Raw genomic sequence first — 22,008 nt, 5'->3', positions numbered from 1 at the left:
TCTGCTTTTATTGTACTGAATGAAAGTTTGCTTTAATATTAACAAGTGTTTTGAAGTGGCTTCAAATTTATGACTTGACCTATTGAAATGAATGTTCTTTTGTTTCTGTGACCCACTCAGGCAGGCCACAGCCCTTGGCACCCTAAGCAGGTGTGGATTCAGCCTTTGCTTGTCCTGCTGTCTGACCTCTGCTTTATTCATTTGACATGGACAATGGCAGAACAGCAGCTAAACTGCTTCTGAGCACTCAGTGTAACTGAGGCCCCTTATTTTTGTTTAGATGTGTGGATGGTTTAATGTTAATGGAGAATATTTCCTAAGTGTGTCAGTTAATTAATTGCAGTGTCAGTACTGGAGTCAAGATGTGTGTGGTACAAAGACACTTGACAATGGTATGAGCAGACACTGTGTCTAAATGCAAGTAATCTTATCAGGAATCAGGCTTCTTTTTCTCTTCTCTGATCCTTTCTTATCTTCTACCAACAGAGCATGTGAGTGTTCTTTGATTTCACTTGCCTGCATTAAGTAGGAGGCCGTAAGTTATCATTGTTAATGCTGTGCTTTGAAAGAAGGAAAGGTAGAAAAGGACTGAGGGAGCCAGCATCTCACAATCACAGCACAGCTTGCACTGTGTCAGAGCACAGACTGGCCAACTGGGGTGGGACAGCTGCTGGAATGTTCCCCCAGGAACTAACAACTGCAATACCAGGAAATCTGTAATTTGCATTCAGTTGGGGTATACTGCACATCTGTTTAGGCAATACAGCTGCAGTAGGAGAACTGTGGTTAACATCAGCCTGGAATTCCAGTTTATGTATACTGGAAGTGTGTCTGGCTTAAATTCTTAAAACATAGCACTCCCAGTTTGGACTCATTACTCCTAGAAAAGAAGTTTTAGAGGATTTTAGGGTGTATTGCATCAGTTTCTGCATGAAGCCTGCCTCCTGGCACCCCTTAGCAGAGGGGTGGGATAGGCAGGTGTTTTCACTCACCCTGTGTTTGCTGGCTGTAGCTGTGGTGTGCTGGCAGCCCACTGGCTTCACACTTGAATTATCATCAGCTTTTAGGTTAGCACGCCCTTGGTGAGAACAGAGGCGGTTCAGATCTTGGTGTTTGTCCTTGGCTGCTCTGCAACAGCTTGTTCTGCAGAATCAAACAGTTGCAAACAGAAGGGCAGCTTGTCCTCTTCAGGAAACAATCTGGAAAATGGGTCAGGCAGGGTGGCATGAGTGCACCTGAGTACATATTGTGAGTGTCTGCATGGATATATATATATGTAAGAGGAGAATGAGAGATTGCTGTGACTGAAGGTTTAGGAGGCTGATGGGACAAAGCAGTTTAGAACCAGCTTTAAACCTTATAACAAAACTTGGGTAGATTGACATTCATTGACAATACCTGTTACTAAAGGCTGGGTTTTACTCATCCCTGGTCATTGCTACTGCATAGTCAAAGCAATTAGTGTGTAAAAGTTTCATTATAAATTGTGAGCAGAGGGTACCACAGAGCTGGTGCCATGGATTTAGCACTGATGGGCCTGGCACAGGTGCCCTTTCTAAGGCAGTACTATGCCTCCTTTTCAGCTCTTGCTGCTGTCAACAGAAAAGCATTTTCTTTTCCAAAATTCAAGGTTGTGCCTTATCATTGATTAGTATTTGACCATAACTGAGTAATTCACAATTTTGGGGCCTCTCCTTTCAATCTGTGCCTGTATTTCCCAGCCCATGGTTCTTATCACATATCTAAGCTGTTTGCTGTAACATGAGGCACCTGGTACCCAGCTCTAGCTCATACAGTTATTCCTAGGATAATTTCTGAACCATAAGAGGCCAGAATTTGGGACTTGCATGTTTGCCATTGGAATACAGGCCTTTTCCTAGCAGTAGCAATACTATTTTTACTGAGCCACATGGTAAAAAAATACATATACTCTGTTTACTAGTCATGATGTTTAAGTTTGCTTAGGTTTGTGTTTATAAAAATCTAACAATTAAATACCACTCAAGCTGCTGTTTTTATGGATGCAAGAGCTTCTGTTTTGGTTACAGACAATTAAGGTTTTAGAACTGTGTAGCTACTGATGAATGGTGCATTCAGCTGATGAAGAGTTTAATCCTGAGTATCCTGATTTAATTCTGAGTATCCTGAGGATAGTGGTGTTCCCAGCTTACCCTAAGTACCATTTCTAATATAGGTACAGATTGGACAGAGAATATCAAGCTGTGTATATTTACATACTTATAAAGAGACTTAGCTTAATCTCTTGTAGATGATTAATTCTCCTTCTTAAAAAATGAACAGGAATACGTGAAGATGTGTCACCAAAATTTGTTTACATGAAGATGAACTATTTGTACTCTATTTTAAGCAGGAAAAAAAAAAAAAAAGAGAGAGAGAGAGAAAGGTAATATCTGAAAATGCTCAGAAATGTGTGGTTTGCACCCCTGACATACAGATCACTTTATTTAGGGTACTTATCTGAGATGTTTCTTGATAGTGTGAGGCTTCTTTTGTAGCAATGACATCAGCATGGTAATGTTATCCTCTCTAACTCGTGAATTGACCAGCTGTTGGACAGGATTTATTAAATACAGAACAGAAAAAATGTGTTTCTGATGAAGTTATATAATAGTATTTTGGTACTTTGAAATTCTTGTGCCTGGTTAAATGGGTGTAAGGTTAGCCCTTTTTCAATTAAATATGTGAATAATTTTTGTTCAGGGTAGGGGCAATTGAGTTGTAAATTGTGGTATGTTTTTCACAGAAGCTGTAACTAGTCTGTTTCAAAACAACCCCAAACACCTGCTTGCCACCCCACAGAATGTTGTTTCAGTTGTGTTGGGATTTTGGCTGGTTAGACTTGAATTTGAGAAAGAACATGACAAAGATTGTTTATTAGAGGTGTTCTTGCCCCATGTATCCTTTCACTTTCATCCTGTTTTTCACACTTAGTGTTTAATTTTTGTATATTAACTGCTCTGACTAAGTCAGGAGGAATTCTCTTCCTAACAGTTTCACAAACAAACTCACAACTAAAGCATCCAGTTTCCAGAGGGTGCTGGAATTATTTCAAGAGACATCTTAGAGTGGGACCACATCTTTCCAAAGCTCAAAATAGGGGTGGGAAGTGGGTAAAAAAACCCACCTGTCATTCTTTAGAAGCACAAATAAATATGGGTGTCCATATCCTTGTTAGGTGTGTGCATTTGGAGACTAGACTAGGAAAAAGCCTTAGTAATTAACAGGATTGCCTCCTTTGGAACATTTATAAGATGTGCAGGAGAATAAGGGAACTACATTACCACCTGGAGTTTTGGGATGTCCTACTTGGTATGGGCAGAGAGATAACTTGTCAGTCAAAATCCATCAGTGATTATGGTAGACAAATGTGTGTTTATTGCTTCAGCTCTTGCTCAGTTCAGCTATTAATTTCCTGTCAAAACAGAAATGCATGGAGACATTTCTGTGCTGCTGTCTTCATGCATTCCACATCACCCCTTGATATCTCCTGTCCACTGTCCACTTAGGTACCAAATAATGACTCATTATAGGTATGTGGTAATCATTAACTGGGGAGTAGCTGTGTTTCAGTCCTTGACAGCTGTCAGGTCTGGGATTAATATATACCAAAGTCATATAAACATTTATTAAATATGTACCAAAGTTAGTGCAGCTGCCCATGGGAGCACCAGGATTCTGCTGTGCACTTTATAAACCTCCATGGCTACCAGCAGGGCTGTAAAGTTAATTAGTTGAGTACATGTCATTGGGAGCTTATCAGGTTGCTGGCCACTGAAATTGGTTCAGGAAAAATAAGGCTTGTTGGTGATATTTGGGTTTGGGGTTTTCTGTTTGTTTGTTGAAATCGTGGGGGCCATTGTTCCATCTGTTATTGAATTTTAGTCCTTTCTTATGGCAAAGGTTTAATATTTGCTGTCTACCTTCTTACACTTTTAAGTGGATTTATTTTTCTGCTGATAAATAGAACAGAAAAGTCAACACCTCTTTAAGGAGATCATTCCCATAGTTCAGTGTCATAACACTATTTCTTGTACCATCTTTCTTTCTGTTCTAGAACTTTAAAAAGAAGGCTGTGAAATACTTGCATTTTTAATTGCTGTTTTTAATGTTAATTATGTTCAGAGGTGTTTTTTTTCCATTATCAACTAGTCATAAACAATCATTAGCACTTGTCTGTTAAAACATGGTGGTGATAGGTTTGCTTTCTTATTCAGTGTTTTCTGCTTCACAAACAAGTGATAATTGAGGAAGAAATATTGACTGTTTAACCACAGATCTTATTGCTTTAGAGGATGTTGTCAGTGCTTACTTGAAATTAAGTCACTGAGGGAGTTTATCTGGAATATTTTAGATTTTTTTGAAAGTCATTATATTTTTTTAGACTATAGATTTTTCTATGTTTTATCGCACCCAATAATGCAAAAGAATAGTAAAACTTTCAGCTTTTAATGAAGTAACAATATTCTGCTATCCAGCCAGACCCAAAATATCTCAAGGCTATAGTTACACAAACAGAAAGAAGTAAAATTTCTCCCTGCCATTTCTTGGAAAATTAACTGAAATTTATGTAGAGCAGCATTAAACAGAGTCCTTAATTTTCTCTGTTGAAACTGTTCATTTTCTTTCCTGAGATATTTTCAATCTGAAAAAAGCCAGCTTGAGGGCTTTATGATGTTTTTCACTGTACTTGCAATTAATTTCTCTGCCCCATTCCTCCTTAAGCAAAAGATGGCTGCAGATTGTTCTTTTGTAAGTGTGAGTGCACGGGACAGTGTCTGCCTTGCCTGCTTTTAGTTAATGTGCCTTCACTTCTACAATCAGTTTAATCAGTGATGTGCAATGTGCACACCCAAGTCCCATTGAAGATAAGTGCCCCAAAGGTATTTCTGTCCAGCTGCACAACTCCTGGTTTACTGGAAGCAGAAGATCTACAGGGAATTTTAACAAGCAGGGAGCACTACTAGCAGGGATCTGAGTAATTATCCTATTAAAACGGAGCAACATCTGCATTATCTGTGCAAGCACAGAATGGAAGGGAACATTATGTTCTCTAATCCTGTCTGGGAGCATTATGAAGTTAAAAGGATAACATTTTACCAAATCTGTGTTCTTACATGATAGGTTACACTTAATTACCTTTTAATTACCCCTTTCTAGTTGGACTTTAGGCTAAGGACCCTGCCTCTAACTCTCATCACAGACCATTTCTTGCCTTTAGATTCTTCATGCCCTGTTTTGTAACTGATTTTACTTTCAAAAGTTGATCCTACTGTATCTTGAAGGCCTTTATTACAATTCCTTTTCCCTTGTGTATGAAAAGCTCTGAGAATATTAGTTTCTATATAAAAGACATGTTGCTGCATTCAGAAGTTTGTGTTTTCAATTTAGTTGCAAAGAGCCACCTCATTTGGAGTATGTTTTATGGCTGAGGAGTAACTGCACAGCAGAGGCCACACAGGAGCAGGACATTATTCCAGCCTCCCAACTGCTTGCAGTGGAAGCCAGGAGAGTGTATTGGCTTAAATAATGTAGATTTCTTCTTTCCTCTTTCCCCCTGAGGGAGTCTGATTTCCTGATCACCTATCTAGCCATATGCTGTAGCTCCTGCCAGGAACTCCGAGCAGTGTCACTGCCAGCTAAAATTACTTGTTTTCTGAGAACTGAATTACATTGAGAATTGTCTTAAATTGCTGCACTGGCAACATCACAGAGTTTTGCATACACACACACAAATAAATATGTTACAGCAGCCTTACTTTGAAATACAGCTTGGAAACCACTTCAGGCAGGGAATTTGATCCAGATCCTGTGAGGTGTTCTCCACCTGCTCGGGCACATCACTCCTGCTTTGTTGTCTTTCCAGCCCTTTTCTCAGCCCCTTTTTGCTCTGGCTGCTGCAGTGCAGTGATGAGACATGTCAATTAAGCATTTACAAAGCAAGCACATTGTCTGCTCCTGGTTTGTACAGGTTAGAGGGAAGAACTAGAATGGATAGTAAAAACTTCAGGTGTGCTAACTGTGCTTTTTTCTCTTCTCTTGCAGCAGGATGGAACTGAAACACGGATATGTGTTGACAAAGGAGTTGGAATAAGACTGAGTCCTGCTCTGTGATATTTATATACCTGGACCATGAACTTGCTGTTTGGCTTCATGCTTTAGGAACCTTTGTAGTAACTGTGTGAAGCTGTTGGGAATCATGGCATTCTCTCCATGGAAGCTGTCCTCTCAGAAACTAGGCTTTTTTCTGGTGACTTTTGGTTTTATTTGGGGAATGATGCTTCTGCATTTTACTATTCAGCAGCAAACGCAACACGAAAGCAGTTCAGTCCTGCGTGAGCAAATTTTGGATCTCAGCAAAAGATACATCAAAGCATTAGCTGAAGAAAATAAAAATGTAGTTGATGGGCCTTATGTTGGGACAGTGACAGCATATGGTAAGTGTGTTCTCTGGATTATTTGATAATCTGATTAAGGCTTTTTCCTCAATTGCCCAAACATTTTGCTTCATAATGTCTCTCAATTAGCAGTACTTTGCCCTGTGCATTTTCTGTACAAATGGAGAAAATGGCCTTTCCTTTTAAGTGGGACAAACTTTGCATTTCCAGAGTCTGCTAATTTTTATTTTGTCTATCTAGTACCTCTGTCTAGTATACTTTAGGTTATTTGTTAGAACTCAGTTTTAAAACATTTTTTGGTGTTTTTGAGAAGTTGGGAGGCTTTTCAGTTTTCATTTCAGTGATGTAAGAAATTACTTGTGAAAAAACTTGCCTTAGTTTAAAATGGAGACCTGCTTTATTTCTTCTTTCCCATTTCACTTCTTTGTTCAGTCAATTTACTTAATGTTTAAGTTTATTTATCTGGTATAATCCTAAATTAAGCTTAAGTATATCCTATTTGCCTCAGGGCAGAAAACTGTGAGTTTTAGTGCTTTGTTTGGCAGTTGTTTCTAATGCTTACTTTCTTCCAGTTTGTACATGAGAGTTCAGTTTTTGTGCATGTGTCAGACAAACCAAGCAGAAAAGAATGAAGCATATTACCTGAAAATATTACTAAAAAATAAAATATAATCAAATTTCAGGTTAGGCATGGTTCCTTTTCAGTCTAAGATCACATAATGCACCTTACTTCTGTAGCAATTTTTGGATTCACTTTCTTTCTGACTTAACTATGCACTTTCAGAATGTCTGGAAAACTAATTAGTATTTACATTTGTTTTCTTTTATAGTTGTCTTATTATTCAGCTCTGAAGAAATTGAGTAGATAGGTTTTTTTATCCTTAGACAAAGAATATAGACTAGGATACAACAGATAGAATAGCTGCATTTTTTTCTGTAGTTTTCTCTTAATACTCTATACTTTTTGGTGCATGCTGTGAAAATATCCTGCTGGAAGGTTCTTTCTGTGTCTTGTTTCTGTCAGTCCTTTTTCCTCTAAAAAGCAAATCTTTGAGTTTGTGTGCATTTGTTTGCCTGTAAGCATGTGATTATTATCCTCAACATAGCTAACAACTGAATTGCTTCGTTGCTTAAATAACAGCCTGCCCTTATTCTGTAACTCCAGATTTGTGGCTGCATGTTGAGCTATAATGGAACTGTGGCCTTACAAAGCAACACAAGCAAAACAGAGTGGCATAGATCAATATTTGGGTTGAGGATCTCTGAGCCAGTAGACATCCTTAGAGGATTGTGTGATTAGGCTCAAAACAAAACTTTATCCGCTGTATAGCCATTGCCAGTGTCCTGTTACTGTGCAGGGGTGCTTGATGGTGGATGAATTGAGAAAGAAAATAGACAACAAAACCCAAACAATCTGGCGCCAGATATTGAAGGTAACTGGGTTAATGTGGGTACAGGATATCCATAGGCAAAGTTCCCCCTGCAGCTTGTTGCCTGTGGCATTAATTTCCTGTTCCAAATCCTGCTGGGGAATAAGTTGACTTGCCTCCAAACACTGGTCAAGCTCCCAAGGAGAAGTTAAACTGCATTTGGAAACAGTTGGTGAAATAACTTTGTGACACTTCTCTGAAGGGAAGGCCAAGGTTTGTGTAGCAATTTTAAGTCCACAGCTGAGAAGATTTTTAAGATTAAAGACTTAAATTTTAAGTTTGGCCAGGTGTTTTCAACAAAGTAGTTTGGAAAGATGGAAAATAATGGTAATGCAGTTATTTAAAATATTTCAGGGAAAAGCACTAGGGTGAGGGAATAGCACTATATTAAATAATAGTTTATGAAATTGGGTAAGGTAATTACTTAATAAGTTAATTTGTCCTGTTTGGCATACCAAATGACTTGCTGCTAGCAAATAATCAGGTTAGCTCTTCACAAATAAACACATTAATAACTGATGTTAGTAATAATTGGTAGAGGCTTCTTCAATACTCTGAGAAAATTAATGCTCTTGCTTATTTAGCCTTTTTATATTTCTTAATGTTATCCTCTGATTGCTTTAAATGAGCACAGTCATGATTTCCATGTTCAAGTATAAATTAAATGTTTGCTGGTTTTGGCTGCTTTTACCCACCTGAACGGTTTTCAGTCATTCCTTAATTGTGGTTGCACAGCTTGTTCACTTTCTCACTTTTTCTTTCTGCCCTGTATTCACCTGTCACGTAGGTGGCTCAAATATTTTCCTTTTTAAACTCATAGTTCAGATATACACAGTGAATATTAGATTTATAGCAGTGAATGGCTCTTTTACAAAAGTTCTGTGCATCTGTGCTTCTGCCCTCCCCTTCTCAAAGTAGCCTCCACTTCCCTTTTTGTTCTGACAAGATGTCTCTCATATCAGTGTGTTGGTATCAGAATTTAAAAATAATAAATTTGGGCCTCTTTTGTCTTTATGATCAGTGTGTACTTTTATGTAGGCTACGTTTCTTCCTGACTGTTTCCTGAATTATTTTTACTACTTTTTTTCCTTGATTTTTCTTCTCTACCATAGTTTTGTTCATGTTCCAGAATTTCCTTTTCTTCTGCACACTATGCCATTAAATAACTTTTGGACCACTTTTAAAGTATCCAGATGTGTGGACTAATGCTTCAAATTCCACCTTCTGATCTTTACAGGACAAAGGAAAACACAGCTATGATGAGAAAGGCTTTCTTTATGGCACCATGAAATAAATATGATTCTCCTTTTGTTTGGAGAAAACAATTATAAGCTTTCTAAAGTAATAGCATTTTCTTATTTATAATCTCATTTGCACAAGAATTGAGATAGTCATGGGAAAAATAAAAAAAACACAAACCAGAATGAATGTGTCAAAAATACAACTGCTGTAGAGACAATAGAATGTCTTCAGATGCATGGAAAAGTTTTCTATTATAGTTCAGAATATTATTTGATTTGAAAGTTGTGTAAAACAGAAAATACATTATACCAAAACACATGCAATTATTTCAGGTAATTAAATGGAAAAATAATGTAAATTCCTTGTACCAAATTCTTTAATAATTACAAGGGTAAATGAACAAAGGACAATAGTTTCATCTTCTTTGGCTTGTTGCCATTATAATTATACAGCTTTGTCTGATAGTTTTCTCCTCTTGTCCTTAGTTCTTGCCAAAGTGTCTTGTGTTCCTTTAAGGAATCTGAACAAAATGAAAGCCAAGGAAAAAAATAAGAAAATAAGAAAAAAATTAAAAATAAGGAAAAAAAGAGGAAAAATAAGGAAATGAAAAAATAAGGAAAAGTAAAAAATGAGGGGAAAAAGAGAACTCTTTCTGTGTTGTCATTTGATATGCAAATTCCTGTTGTTGTCCATTGCCTTCCATGCCAAGGAAGCCCTGTGTCAGACCAAACAGAGCCAATCACCAGACTGAAGAAAGGAAATGTGATTTTTGGTGTTGTATGAATACAACAGAAAGGTTGAACTTAATTTTTTTTTAGAAATTATTATCTACTTTTAATTTCCCAGTGCAGAAGCTGGTTATGTGGAGGAGATGCAGGAGAAGGTTTTTGTACTGGCTTAAAGCTCTCCTTTTTGGGAAAGGGATTTTTGTTCCCAGGTGACTGAGTATCAACAGACAGTTCCTCTGATAGTGTTTGAATATGGATTTAGGTTTAGCCTCATTATTATTTAAGCAGCTTCTTATTACTTGAGCCATTGCAAAGCAAGCATTTTTCTGTTCCTGTAAAGGCTCACATTTCACCTTGAATGTGGATATCTACGAGTAGCACTGTGCTTCATAAAATATACAGGCTGACAAGTTCCATGGCCAAGGAAAATTGTATCTGAGGCTGAACAAAGTGGGGAACATGAATGGATAAAGCTGCTAATGGCAAAGATTTGCACTGAGAAAGTGTGTGTGTATATATATATATATGTATGTATGTATGTCTATCTATATATCTCCAGTATGATTCTTGTATCTAGTGTTTGATTCTGTCTGACAAGTGTGCACTGCATTATTAAGCAGTTTAACTTTTCATTTTCACTTGCAGATTTGAAAAAGACCCTTGCTGTCCTGTTGGATAATATCTTGCAGCGCATTGGGAAGTTGGAGTCCAAGGTGGAGAATCTTGTACTTAATGGAACAGGAGCAAACTCGACCAACAACACCACCACTTCTGCTCCCAGCTTGGGAGCAGCTGAAAAGCTTAATGTAGCAGGTGTGTAAGGCAATTACTAAAATTATTTGTGATAATAAATAATTGTCTTTATCCTTTTCTCTCTTGAGCATAACATGATTTTTCAGTGTTAGATATTTGGAATGTCTTAGAAAACAAAATTTCAAGTCGAGCCTTTATCAATGACAAATTGAAGTCCAAGCTTAGTGGAAGATCTTTTTTCTGTGGGAACTTGAACACATTAGAAAATCAAAATCTCTTCTCAAGGGAGTAGTTCACCCATTTGTAGTAGATGTTTCACGCTTTAAATGGTTGCATTTTAGAATGATGAAACTGGGGAGATCTTTTCTCTCAAAGCCTAACTATTTAGGTTGGTATCAATCTGCTCTGACATTCTACCATATGCACTTTATTGGTTATTAACTGAAAGAAAACATTTATTGTATTTGTTGGTCATGATTTAAAAATGTCTTTCCCTACAGTGTTTAATGTCTCTTAGGATTTGACACAGAGATCACCTACCTGGTACATTCAGTTAAAATAAAAACATGTTTTGAGATGACATTTGAAGCCATTCATTTTGTTTGCAATGAATGGACTGTTTTGTTCTGCCACCAAGTTGAAAGAGATACTGGCAGTCCTGACTCATAGGAAAGTCTGAGTGTAACTCCAATGATTTTTGCAGTCCCAAAAGACAACAGAGCAGATGAGTTAAGGTAACTTGGTAAATAAGTTGATAACTGTGCTCCTATGCCTTGTCTGTCCTTGGGTTTCCTGCAAAAATAAATATTTCTGTTGAGAAGGTGTTACTTGCTGAAATTCTCAAAATAGAGAAGCCAATGCTGCCTTTGGTAGGGAAATGCCACTGGAACAAGTCTAGGAAATCAGATTTGCAAGTGATTGCCTGATGACAGTGTGGCAGCAGAGTTGCTCAGTCCTAACTGCATTTATCTGTACCAGGGTGCCAAAGTCATGTTATCTCTTGGTCAGACAGACCTTTCCCTCCCCAATCTGCCTTGCCTTGGTAGAATTGAAGGCAGGTCAGGAAAAAGTACCTAAAGAGGTGAAGCACCTGTAGGGTGCTGACAGGCTGTGCCACCTTCCTGCCACAAGGTATCCAGCACCAGATCTTGGAAAAACTTCCACTGAGATGGAAAGTGAATGAGTACAGCACTGTTAGAGTTTCTGGGACATATATATATAAAATGAAAAACATCCCTGTATGTTTTCTTTATGTAGCTGGACAAAAGAGAGTTATTTCCTTAGATTTACAGATAGTTGGAACATGTATGCTCAAGTTGTTGCTTTAAAATTTATAGGCAAAGGTTCATTGTTCTTACCTGAGAAGGAAACATCTTTCATCAGTTCTTAGGGTGATTTGAATGTTGTTTATTATTCTTGGAGTGGGCTAAATTCACAGTTTTGGTATTCAGGAGCAGCATTGAAGGAGCCTGGTAAGAGTTTTCAGTTTGCAGTGTTTGCATTACTTTGTACTGCCTGAGGCTTGCTCTGTGGCAAAGAACACAATTCCTCTCATCAGAGCCACAAGTTTTTACCTTTGACTATTGGTACTGAGTTTAAAATGTCTGAAGCAACCATTAAACAGCAGCATCAGGAAAAACCTTTAGGTAGGAGTTCCTTAAGGTTCAATTACTGTATTGTGCTGATGGCTGGATGATGTCACTGCTCAGATACCTCTGGACTGGATAGTACCTAGGGTTATAGTAAAGTTTGAACTTAATCCCTGTTTAAAGTGCCTGCTCTTCATCCATTTGAAGCAATCAGTGGCAATTACTCAGATCAGAGGCAGCCAAATGGAAATGAAAAACTTATCTCTACTTCTTCTTTCATGGCAGTTTCCTGTCAGCATGCTCTGGAAGCCATATGATTCCAGCATAATTGCAATATAAGTATCTTCTCTGCTGGGAAGGAATTGTTCAGAAAATAAGCTAGGTGAGGGCATTGTGATAATGCCAATGTTGGTTTTGTCTGTAATATTTCAATAACATCCCTTTTCAATTGTGTTAGAGCAATTTAGGTAATGTGAAAATTGTGGTGAAGGCATTTTGTTACCCACAGTTTGTCATTTTACTGGAGTTGAAAGAGGTATGTGTACACATACAGATGATACTTTTCTTTATAACATTCAGCTGTTACACTATGCAGTGATCACAACAAGCATGTTAGGGTTACTCTTCCTCTCTTTACCAGTTGTAATATTTTAATGCTGACTTTAGACAAATTCATGTTAGTGATTGTTAATAATTTTGTCTTTCTGTGTGGACAACCATAATGTTTGTGAAGCATCTGATTAACATAATGTTTAATAATTTTGATAATATTTTTAAAGGCTTTTTGATTTGCTGCTTAAAACTGCAGTAAATTGTGTTTTATAGCCTTATTTGTCAGTGAAACAGTGCAATGTCATTAGCAGACTTTTCTACAAGAGTCCTGCTTCCAGTGGAGCTACATCATGCAATAATATAAAGATGCTTATAAAGCTTTGGCTGATTGGTTTCAAAAGCAATGAAGCTATCTTTCCTTCTCTCTCTTTTTTCTATTTATCTAAGTAGTATCTGAAAAGCATTTGAGATATTTGATAGCCATCCTTTTTGCATCTGTGGGAAGTAATATATTCCCATACACACAGGAGAGTATTAATCTAAACTTTGGGTGTCTAGGAGATAAGAGTTCTCATCAGCCTTTAGAACAGGAAGCTTTGGGCCACTGCCACAAATGATACCCTAAGTAGATTTAAAGTTGCTGTTGTAGAGATGATTAAATAGAAAGGGGGAAATACAAAACCATGGCACTTTAAAGCAGAGCTTGTCTACAGGGCTGCTACTGTTGGAGCTGCATCTTTGGTTCCATGTGACAGGCACAAGGTCAGTTTGGTTTAGGCAATTTTGTTTTTAACAGTTGTGCTTTTCTAAGATAATGATAAAAGAAATCTTTGATTTTTGTGGGACAGAATTGCACTATCATGGTTCATCAGATAAGGAAATCTGCACAAACATGATCAGAGAATCAGTCCTCTGTTTTCTTCATGTGATACTTTTGGTGAGCAATGGGAGTGGGATTAGTGCTGTGTTGTGGGATGGGTTTCTTTAAAGGTGGTCATTGCTCTTTCTGTGCTTCTTCAGTGACAAAGTAAATTTTTTATAATCTTGACCATCTAACACCCCAGATATAATAATTATACTGAAAACTCTGCCAGACTGGTTGTTTACAAAACATTCTTTTGCCTTGAAAAATGCTGCTTTGAATGGTTTTAATTGTGCATCTTTGATCCCACAAAAATGAGCAAGTGAAGGTTTGTGTTAAATCCTCCTCTGCCTTCCCCTGTACACAGCTGGTACTGGGGGGACCCTTGCAGAGCCTCAGGACAGCCCAGGCTCAGGCTGCTGCATGGAACACTGCTCAGTGAGGGAGGACATTGCTGTTCAAAGCCTCCATAGCTTTGCTGCCTTGTGCATTAACTTGTTCTGCTGTGTTGGCTGTTCAGTTCCCTTCTAACAACTTCACTTTTAACATCTTTCAAGTCACTCATTAAGATGCAGACTTCAGTGTATACTTGTCATTTAAGACATGATGGCTTGGATGCCTGTCAGATATCTGGCATCCTTCGTGAATATGTAGCAAGGCAGGCTGACAAGTCAGCTTTGGCAATGCTACAAGGCTTTTTTTTTGTAATGTTACTATGGTGAGAAGGACCTTTGTCGTGGTATTTCCATGCCCTTATTCCTGAAGCCTTGGGGCTGCCACACTGAAGCCTTTTAGGTCAGGGGGGAAGGACTCAGGTAACCTCAGCATCAGTGGATTTGTTTCCATGGCTCTCTGATGAATTTTGTTGCACAGCCTTGTTGGGTTTACAGTCTGCAGCCACAGTTCCACCATAGTCCTGTACTTGCAGAGATTAAAAAAGCTAAGATACTGCATGTTGATGTGAGTTCCAAAGCTGCCCTCCTGCCTTGAGAGGACCAGAGCAGCTTTTCTTGAGTCAGCACAGTGTGTCAGAGCACAAACTGACTGTACCCCACAGGCACCAGTGTGTACCAGTTACAGCAGGGTGTGGGACTGCATTGGCTCTGATAGTCAAGATAGCAGCTTCCTGGAGGTGATGTTTTGCTTTGACTCGTGTTTACTGTGCCAAATTCATTGTATTCTCTTTCCACACTGTACCATGTGTGTTTATTAAGATTTTCCCCTCTCCCACAAAGGCATTTGTGTGGAGCTGGGGAGTTTTGTGTGCCCTCAGATGTGGCTGTCACAGCTCAGTGTGGTGTGTGCAGAGGACCACTGGTGAATATTTTCCACTGCAGTGCAAAGCTGTGTTAATAATGCTGAAGGGGACTCTCAGTGGTCCCCTGGGCTGCATTTTGATTAACCACTTGACTACTACTAGTTGAATTCTCCTAATACGGCATTGATTTCAGTAGTGCTAATGGAACACAGCAGCACAGCTTGTGTGAGGATGGACTAGAGGTAGAAAAGTTAATTTTCTTTAAATCATACCAACACTTTGCTACAGAAGTCTTTAAAATGTTGGTAGAAAGCATTTTGTGCTCTGCATTTAAAATCTTGAAACCTTTAGCTCATTTGGTTGAATATGTTGTTAGTGCTTTCAGCTCACACTGCAAATTCTCTCTTTAAAGAAATCTTACCAGCTGGAGATGAAAAATGTGAATTGAATTGTGTTAATTAGTTGGAGAAGGGAAAGAAGACCTTACACAAACTAAACCAGCCTTAACTACAGACTGTGTCTAGCCACAGAAACCAGATTTCAGGGCTGAAATAAAAACAAGAGAACAGTTTCAGGAATTAAAGTAAGAATAGTACTTATATTTGATGATCAAAACCAGAAGGAGAGCAGAGATAAAATTGGTGAATAGATTTGATCAGATGTGATTACTCTGACCTTATAATACTAGAGAGGTTCTGAATTTTATGAAATCTGCTGATGGGAACACTTTTGACTTGAGCTATTATCTGTGCTGTATATCATCAAAAAATACTTTAATATGCACTAGTCTAAAAACCAGAGTTTAAGCCTCAAGGTTCCAAAGTACATCATTTTTAGTGTCGTGTTAAATTCTTAATACATTTCTATTCTCAGAAGAACACCAAGCTGATCCTTAGCAGAGTAGATAGGCTGCTGGTGTCAGCTTGCATTTTCAGCTGTATTGCAGCCTTTCCATTTGCTTTAACCAATATTGCTATTTTAAAACTCTTATGACAAACAGAGCACCTATCAAGCAGCACTCACTGCTGAGTGACTAATTATAACTCTTATGCAGAGTACTGTCTTAGTGGAATATTTCTAGACTTCCTAACTGTCTGATGGAGGAAAATTGAAGCAGAATTTTTTTAGCCTATTACAAAGCACATTATTTGAAGAATGTGCAACGTAGGAAAGGGAGGAAATATGCATGTAGCACTTACTATTGCTCATTTTTACTGTTTTATTAAAGAGCAACTTAAAAGCAAACAAAAATCAATTCCCTACCACAGACTGTGCTTTTAGCCACATCATTCTCAACGTGGATGTTGTAAACCTTCACTATTACAAATAAAACCTGTGGAGTTGAAATGCAGGAGGCAGTGAAGAGCTGCATCTGTGAGCTGGTACTGAGGTGCTGGAGGCCTGGGGCTTCAGCAGGTGCAGTGCTCACAGCAAGCAACAGGAGAGAAGCTTCTTTTCCAGGGCAGGGTTGGTGATTTAACTCAGATGTGCCGCGTGGTGCATGCTGACGTGCCAGACTTTGCACTGAAACAACTGAGGATTGTTCACAAGTTCAGGTTCACCTGCTGTGCTCCAGCGACGTCTGGTGCAAAGCTGTAGATCATTTGTGAAGGGAGCATATGGTTCCTTTCTAAACATGAGGATGGAGTTTGGGAGTTATATTTTAAATATCCCAGGACCTCACGAAGAGTATTTAAAGAGGTTTTTTAAAATCTGCAGTTGGTGGGTGTTTTATCAATATTTTCCTTTTTTTTCCAGGATGGTCTGTACCAACTGCATGCTTTTTGTTTTATAATGTGCTCTGTTCATGTTTTTAGTGTTTTAACACATTGACTTTTAATGTAACATCACATGAGATAAATGTTTAATAATTATGTCCTTTCATAACAGCAGTCAAGAGGAGATAAGCTATCCATGAATTCAAAAACACTTAGGTGTGTGCAGAACATAAATTAATATAATGGCTCACACAAACTTTAGGAGAAAAAAGTGTGTTTATTAACTGCTGTTGTTTTGTACTAACTTGACAGCTGTATTTCTAACTTTTTGGCTGTAAGTTCTAAGTTTTGGCTGGGAAAAGAGATTTCAGAGTTTGCATTTTAAATTACATAAATCCTAATTAAGGGTAAAAATTCTTGTGGTTTCTCAAATACTACTTTTCAACAAAAGTAACTTTAATGTCTGGTTTAGTTTTCCCCTTCAGGAAAGAATTATCCAACATGAATTTGCTAACAGCATAATACATCTATTCAGACTTTTTAGCAAGAATCCTCATGAGATATTAGGGTTTGGGGTTGATGAAAACCTCCTAAGTCTTGACTTGTATGTTAATGCTTGCTTTTCATGCTTTGGAAGATCCTGATGTGTAGATTGGCATCCCCAGGGTTCCACTTCTTCATCTCCCTTGTCTTTATGATCACACTCAGCAGTGTGAATTGCTGGTGTCTGGTTGAGCTTGGTCTCAGCTGCTCATGGGAAATACAAGATTTGTTCACCCCTGGATTCCTGTTTAAGGAGAGTCAGCTAAGAGGTGCTACCAGCAAGCTCAAGCACAACTCCATGCTGAGCTCAAATGAGCAGCAGGAGGAGCAGAAATGTAATTCTTCATACAGGGTCTGATAATTAAGGAAAAAATTAGGAGGGATGATTCTCAACCTAGAACTGCCACTGCCAGTGGCCAAGAAGAAAGGGTACAACCAGAGCAAGTAGTAGTTGACTGGAACTGTCAGGATTATTCACTGGGGAATTCAGAGCTCTGCACTGAATTCTCAGGCTTGTGTGTGGAAACCAGCAGTGACTTGCCCATTCCTGCAGGCAGTTGCTGCTTTGGACAGCAGTCCTTGATGTGGATGTGTTTCCAGTCTGACTGCATCAGCTGGCTTCCTGCTCATGGGCACTGAGCAAAGACTGCTTCTCTAGGGAACACTCCGATGGAACACCATTACATTTCTCTGTTCCTTCTCCTGTTCTTTCACATTCATTTCCTCTTGTAAGCACATATTGCTACATTTTTCCTGCTCTGGATAGCAGTTTTATGGAAATTCTTTCATGGGACTGTTTAGATTTAAGTTTTATAGAATTGCCTTCACTGTGCTATTACCTGATCAATAGCTGAGAATGAAGCAAGAGAAAGCTGATGGAGGTGTTTGGGATATAGATCCATAGTAAGGCTGAATGGGAAGCTGTGATTGTGTGAAGCATCTCCTCTGTCTGTGGACTATGGTGGAGGAAAAACATGAATATCTTTGAGGAAGGTGAATCCTAAGAGTGTTTACTGTTGCTGGCAAGAAGGAGGAAAGATGTCAGACCCTCTTGGTAATAGTCCCAGACACATTAATATTTCAACATGGTTAGAGGTGATAAAGGCAAGTATTAGTGTTCTCTGTGCAGACAGATTAGCCTGGAGAGGTCCCTGCTGTGTTTGTGTGTAACCCATCCCGGTGGAAGAGCAATAGTGGGAATGCTCTGAAAAAGCCTTAGTGCAGGAGGCCACAGGGGAGACCAGAAGCCCGAGAATATCTGCATCTTGTGCTGAGAAAAAATGTCTGTTTCTTCCTTTTTGCTTCTTGGGATGGACAGGAGCAGGGAGGGCTGGCAGGGCTTGTGCTTGGGAAGTTTCTGTGTGCTTCTGCCACAGCTGATGGGAGCTGTGGAAGTGTGAGGCTGGGCAGGGTGTGAATGTTGGAAGAGGGGTTTTATTCTTGCAGGTAAAACCTTGTGAGTAATGAACAGCAGCAAAGATCTTTGCCTCTCAACAAAAACACACTGGGATGCAGAAAATGTCTTCGCACATGACAGAAGCAAATATGTAAGCTGCAGTTGTGTATTTACCAAAAATCAGGCTGTTATCTGGATTTTGGGGCTTTTTCCTCCATCTTTTATTCCTTTAACAGGCCATGAAATCCCCATTAAAACGAAATATGGTATAAGTGATGGACTTGGCACTGTGTGCTGTAAAATAAGGAATTATAGCTTGTGCTTATGTATTACCCTGTACTTAATAGGACTTAAGTAGAAGAGAGGATTTGCTTGACTAACCTTCTGAAGGGAAAAGACATCATATGATAGCATAATTAACTTGAGATAGAAGACATTTTTTTATTTTAAATGACAAAATTCATGGCTCATTCTTGTTGGCAAGCTATACCCAGGCATTCAGCATTTTCCATCCTAAATTTAGTATGGTGCTGAAAGTTTAACTTTTTCTAGGGTTATGCTGCAGCTATGATGTTGTTCCAGAGATTTCAGAGGTCTTTTTTTCTTTTAGGAAGATCTTGAAATTGACATGCCTTATGTAAAAATGTTATTTTGCATTCAGACTTATGAGTTAGGAGGAGAGAGAAAAAAAAAAAAGTCCATAAACCCTTTAGACCATAAAGGTCTTCTAATGAAAATTTACTGATTATTGAAAATTACCATATAGTAACCATGCCTTTTTATTACTGTTAGATCCCAGGTACTGACTCTGGTGTGATGCAAGTGGAAGGTCTGATTCCTGAACTGCAGTGAAGCAAATAGTCCTATTATTATGTAGCTCTACTGCCTGAATTGAGAATTTACTTCAAATTGCTGCTATCTGTATGCATGCTCTGTACGTTCTTATTCAGTGCAGAAATCAGAGCCTTAGATGTCCGTGGTCTGGTCTGCAAGAGCCCCACAAGGATGAGAAGATAGGCAGAATATTTTGAAAGTGCTTATTGATTTGAAATTACAGAGTCATTGTACAAACCACTTTGCTGCAGTGCTGTTGTCACCGGCAGTACGGCTCAGTTTGTCAAACCTCTCCTGCTGCAGAGGCTGACAAAGGAGTGGGGACTTCCTGCCATGACTCTTCTTTCCCCCATCAAGTTCATTTTGCAATGCTTGGCTCACATTTCAAGTTTTATCTTTAAAAGAAGCTATTTGCAAAAAAAAAAAAGGAAAATAGATAGATCAGGTCGTGGGGTTTGCATATAATAATATAATGCAACATTTTAACTTTTACCCACAGATTTTTGTCGCTATTCTATTCTAATATTGCAACTTTTTTTTTTTTAATTTTCTTCTGGGCTCTCTAATTAGCATATTTTGGATGAAGTTGTGCCCAGTTACTGCCACAGTATAAAGTGTTCCCAGGTTGATGGCTGGCTGACTTTAATGATCTTGATTCTTGCCTGTAGAAAAAGCCAGAAATGATGCAGGTATAATTTAGATAGCTGTGGGATGAACTACCTAAATTGAAAACCTCCTCCACTGCCTTTGGCAAGAATCTCTCCACCATGGTAATAATTTTTCTTGCCTTAAAGGCCTGCATTAGAGGGTTCTTCTAAGAAAGTCCCTTGGAGCTGAAGGGGTAATGTCCTTTAAAACTGCTGCTTTTGCCTTGGCTCATGGGCTAGAAATCCTTCTCTTTATTACAGTCTTTAATGCGTTGCAATAATCTGGAATGAAAAAAAATTTAAAATGGGCAAAAAAGAAGAAAAAAAATACCTTGGGAGACCACAGAAAGTATTTCTTGTGAGATGTGATGTAGTGCTACTCAGTTGTTAAATTAGATCATATTGCAACATTTATTAATTGGGTCATATGTCTGGTGCCAAGTTTCGGATGGTGAGTATTTGATAAAGTGATAGCAGAGCTTGAAAAACTTGTTTCGTGTTTAAGAGCCATATACATCCTATAAATGTTTGACAAATGAAAACAAATTGTTGCAATTTAGTAGTTTCCAGCACACTTTGATCAGGAAATTATTTTCTTCTTGTTATTTTCAGTATCGATGAGCTTTTTGAGTCTTTATACATCAATTTTTGTAATTCAGCACTTTCACTTCAAGTCAGAGTTGAAATCTATGCAACCATTTTCTCATGTGGTCAAAAAGGAGCACACTGAGTTTTAATGTTGTAACAAATATTAGCCAATAGGACCCTTCAGTCAGTCTGGGCTGTGGATTCATGAAAATAAAAGGCAGGATTCATCAGACTATCTGTCAGAACTGTGAAATGAAGCTCAGTTATGGTCTGTGTTTCTCTTTAGATCTCATAAATGGAGCCCAGGAACAGTGTGAATTGCCTCCTATGGATGGTTTTCCTCACTGTGAAGGGAAAATAAAGGTAAGTGAACTGGTTTTAATCCTATGTGCATTCTATTAAAAATGGAACATATGTTGCAAGAGGTCTCTACTCAGAGGTGTTAAACTGAGTCAAAAAATAGGATATTTAGGACTGTGTGTCACTGCAGCATTGCTCACCTCAAGCCTTTAATACTACTGCTGCAGAGAAATAAAGTGACATCCTCTTAAGTCAGGAAAAAATGCCATATTAAAATGCTATGTTATTTACTGACAAGCTTTATTGTTTGAATGCTACCTTGTTATTCAGAAATTTCTCCTTTTGGAAAAGCCCTGTTTTCTTCCCCATGATGAGTAATTTGCTTAAGATTAGGCAGTGCCTAAGTGTACAACCAGAATTCTGGGATCCACAGTGCATTCTACATAAGTCCCTGTATTTTACTTACAATGCAATTGGAAAGGCTGAATATTACAACCCATCAGACTTAAGCTGGAAAGAAAAGAAGAAAAAGGCAACAAAAATAAAGAAACATACTCCAACAAACTTCCAGAGATTGAGGTTTTCAAGGGATTTTTTTCCCCAAGATATGTTTCAAATGTAGGGAATACTGATTTATTGCTGTGAATGCCCCATCCCTAAAAGTTCAAGACCAGGTTGGAAGGGGCTCAGAGCCACTTGGTGTGATGGAAGCTGCCCCTGCTATGGCAGGTTTATTGGAATGAGATGATCTTTAAGCTCTCTTCCCACCTGTGATTCTATGATTACTGGTGGACAAAAGTAAAATTTCTACTTGCTTAAATACCCAAGTATTTGTAAAATTAAAACTGTCTACATTTTGTATATCTGATCTGTGTTTTGTTTTGGCAAACAGGCTGCATAGTAACTATGTAACAAATTATTTGAATATTGAAATATTAACTGAAATTTATTACTTACTTCTGCAGAAATGACAGATTTCAGTTTTGGTAACTGAAATGATATGTGAAATTCTAGAAGGAGCATATCGTGGTGGGGAACACACAATGCATTCAACTCCAGCCAGAGCCAAATGTCTGGATCCCAGTTTTATTCTTCTTCTGATATTTGTGTCTGCTTGCCTGGCTGCCAGTTTGTATAAGCTGTGCTCACATC

The 22,008-nt window shown here is 38.4% G+C and overlaps 1 protein-coding gene across 7 annotated transcripts in view; it reads left to right on the top strand.

The window, feature by feature from the left end:
* Positions 1–22,008, top strand: part of MGAT5 (alpha-1,6-mannosylglycoprotein 6-beta-N-acetylglucosaminyltransferase) — a 111,901-nt gene that overhangs the window by 35,926 nt on the left and 53,967 nt on the right. For 5 of the 7 annotated variants that reach the window (XM_074547921.1, XM_074547923.1, XM_074547922.1 and 2 more), the window contains 3 exons: positions 6,064–6,455; positions 10,462–10,629; positions 20,843–20,919. In XM_074547921.1, the coding sequence (XP_074404022.1) occupies positions 6,218–6,455; positions 10,462–10,629; positions 20,843–20,919 (483 nt within the window). In that variant the 5' untranslated portion in view covers positions 6,064–6,217. The remainder of the gene's footprint in view (positions 1–6,063; positions 6,456–10,461; positions 10,630–20,842; positions 20,920–22,008) is intronic. The other 2 variants (XM_074547924.1, XM_074547920.1) reach the window with 1 other exon arrangement.

This window comes from Zonotrichia albicollis, chromosome 10 (assembly GCF_047830755.1).
Source record: "Zonotrichia albicollis isolate bZonAlb1 chromosome 10, bZonAlb1.hap1, whole genome shotgun sequence".
NCBI lineage: Eukaryota > Metazoa > Chordata > Aves > Passeriformes > Passerellidae > Zonotrichia > Zonotrichia albicollis.
This window is presented reverse-complemented; position numbering and strand designations above follow the sequence as displayed.